The following is a 2,500-nucleotide window of genomic DNA, read 5'->3' as shown; positions in this document are numbered from 1 at the left end:
CCCATCGCCTCACCTGTCACCGGATCTTCATCGACGCCGTACCAAGGAGCGAAAAATCGAGACAAAACATCACGCTCCTTCCTCTCGCCTTCCTTGTCCTCCTCCTCCTCCTCGAGACGCCCCTTGACGCAGACGATCACGGCTTTGACCTTCGAGCCGTCGTGGAGGCGTTCCATCGCTCGCGCGTCTGGGCGGAGGAACTCGAGGTCGTGTCTGCGAAAAGTACCCTTAGTTAGGTAAGAATTCCGTGGGTCTTTGTGTTGTCTTTTGAGCGTGGCTGTTGTGTGATTATTACTATTGTTAGTCGTGTTATTGTCGTGGTTATTGTCATCATCGCTAATATGAGATTATTATGTTTTTTAACATCTAGTGATCTTATCTCTGTCCCTTACTTCCTGAGAGAAACAAATGCGAATGTATTAGTGTTTTTATCCCCCACCAGCCTTGACTTCGCTTATGTACCCGAGTTTAATGTTTTCTCAAAAAATGATTATACTACATACATACATTAAGTTCATACAACTACATTATCCTCACGTGCGTTAATATCAGACTATAATATATAAACATACAAACAAACGATCAGGTATTATTGGCATTATTGGTAATGGCTTGCTTGTAGTTATGCTTGTTTTTGTTTGTTTGTTTGTGTGTGTGCGCGTGCGTGTGTGTGTATACCTGAATATATGTGTGTTTGTGTGTGTATACACGTGTATATGTATCTAACTGCGTGATTATATGTGTGTGTGCTTACGACCATACATGCCCCTAAGCAGCCAATTCTCACCTCGTACAAGAATCGTCGAGCTGGACCATGAGGTACTTCAGGGCGTGTGAGATCGCCACGGTCCTTGCCTCCGCCTTCGCCTCTCCCAGCGCAGCCTCGACCAAGGGCGACAGTTCCTGCTCTTCCTCGGAGGTAAGACTCACTGGCTCGTTCTCGGGGAAGTCGAGGAGGATGAGGTCGCCCTCCTTCCTCGCCACCAAGGTCCCACTCAAGGTCTGGAACTCGAGTGTGTTGTTGGTGTTGCCTGAAATGGAGTGTGGATTTTTATGAAGAGTTGTTATGGAAGTGATTGTCAAGGTGAAGGACCAGCATTAGGAGAAGGAGAAAAGTGCCTTCAAGCTGGAGGAGGAGAAGAACGTCTCAAGGTGATTAAGCAGTTTGGAGTATTCAGATCAGTAGCTTATACTTAGCTGATTAAAGTTATAATTTGCTTTGTAACATCCATACGTCTCTGTGTATTTTTTTTTCTAATGAATATCCATATCTTGCAACGTGGATCCGATCTTTTGTTTGTACGTTTATATATCAGTGTGATAGCAATGCACTTTAGGATATAGTAGCCGTATAAACATTGAACTTGGGTACATAATCAAAGTCAAGGCTGGTGGGAAAAGAAATACACTAATATATTCGTATTTGTTTCTCTCAGGAAGTTAGGGACTGAGATAAGATCGCAAGATGTTACACCAACTGTCCTTCGCTTTCAAGAATGAACAATAGGAGGAAACTCTTTCTGACCATAGTTTAAAAACAAAATGAATATACGCCTACATCTTTTCTGTTATATCATATAATTTTCATTTTTTTTTATATAGTTTTACAGAGCTATCCAATTTTGCAAATATTATTCCGTCTTTCAATTATCCACACTGTAATGTGCGTGAACCTCTCGTTATTTTCTCTGCTATATAAATGAAAGCCTTGGTAATGTTTACGAAGTGACCTTTAACCCTCGGAGATTAAGTTCCCGAATGCCTACAACCTATTTTCTTAATTTTTTACGTTATATTTTGCCTGCGCACATTATTTCATGTATTAGTTTGTGTAGTTTTTCTCTTTGATTATCGCATATTCTCCTGCAATGCAATGTATTACATGTTGCACAAATTTCTTATTGTCAACTTGCGAAGGTAATACTATTGTTGAAAAGTGTCTTATTTTCGGTTATTCTGTCCATTGGCAGGCTATGGGAAACTGAAACTAAACCTTGTAAACATTATTGCTGTCATTACTAGTGTTGTTACATTTTCATTGTTATTAATGATACCCCATGTTTAATCACATTTGTGGGACTCTCGCTCCTTCCTGTCCTCTCTTTTATACTCGCAGTCTGTCTCATTGTTTTAGCTAAGCTTACCCTAAATATAACATTTTCTCTAATCTGTTCATAGAAAACAATACTATTTGATGGGACACTTAACCATTATAATAATTCGTGCAAAACACCACAACCTCCAATCAAACGCGAAAGGAACTTCTGATCATTAAACAAAAAGGTGACTCGTATTCTCACCTAGGTTCTGGAAAAGGACATGTGCGGCGGCTAGGGTGGCATGACCGCAGAGAACAATTTCAGTAACGGGAGTGAACCACCTGAGAGAGAAATTGCCACAGGTTTTCCATTCATCGGGACCATCTGCGTTCAAGGGAGACAAGAAGGACGTCTCGGATAAGTTCATCTCCGAAGCGATCTTCTGCATCGTCGCGTCATCT

The 2,500-nt window shown here is 41.2% G+C and overlaps 1 protein-coding gene across 2 annotated transcripts in view; it reads right to left on the bottom strand.

Moving 5' to 3' along the window:
- LOC125030522 (phenazine biosynthesis-like domain-containing protein 2) overlaps window positions 1-2,500 on the bottom strand; it is a 6,226-nt gene that overhangs the window by 1,441 nt on the left and 2,285 nt on the right. For both annotated transcript variants that reach the window (XM_047620596.1, XM_047620605.1), the window contains exons 3-5: window positions 2,301-2,500; window positions 788-1,031; window positions 14-213 (exon numbers count right to left, since the gene is read on the bottom strand). The exon at window positions 2,301-2,500 is cut by the window's right edge and continues 5 nt beyond it. In XM_047620596.1, coding sequence (XP_047476552.1) covers window positions 14-213; window positions 788-1,031; window positions 2,301-2,500 — 644 coding nt within the window. The remainder of the gene's footprint in view (window positions 1-13; window positions 214-787; window positions 1,032-2,300) is intronic.

This window comes from Penaeus chinensis, chromosome 2 (genome assembly GCF_019202785.1).
Source record: "Penaeus chinensis breed Huanghai No. 1 chromosome 2, ASM1920278v2, whole genome shotgun sequence".
Classification (NCBI taxonomy): domain Eukaryota; kingdom Metazoa; phylum Arthropoda; class Malacostraca; order Decapoda; family Penaeidae; genus Penaeus; species Penaeus chinensis.
Note: the sequence above shows the minus strand (reverse complement) of the source record. Positions and strands in the feature narration are given on the sequence as shown.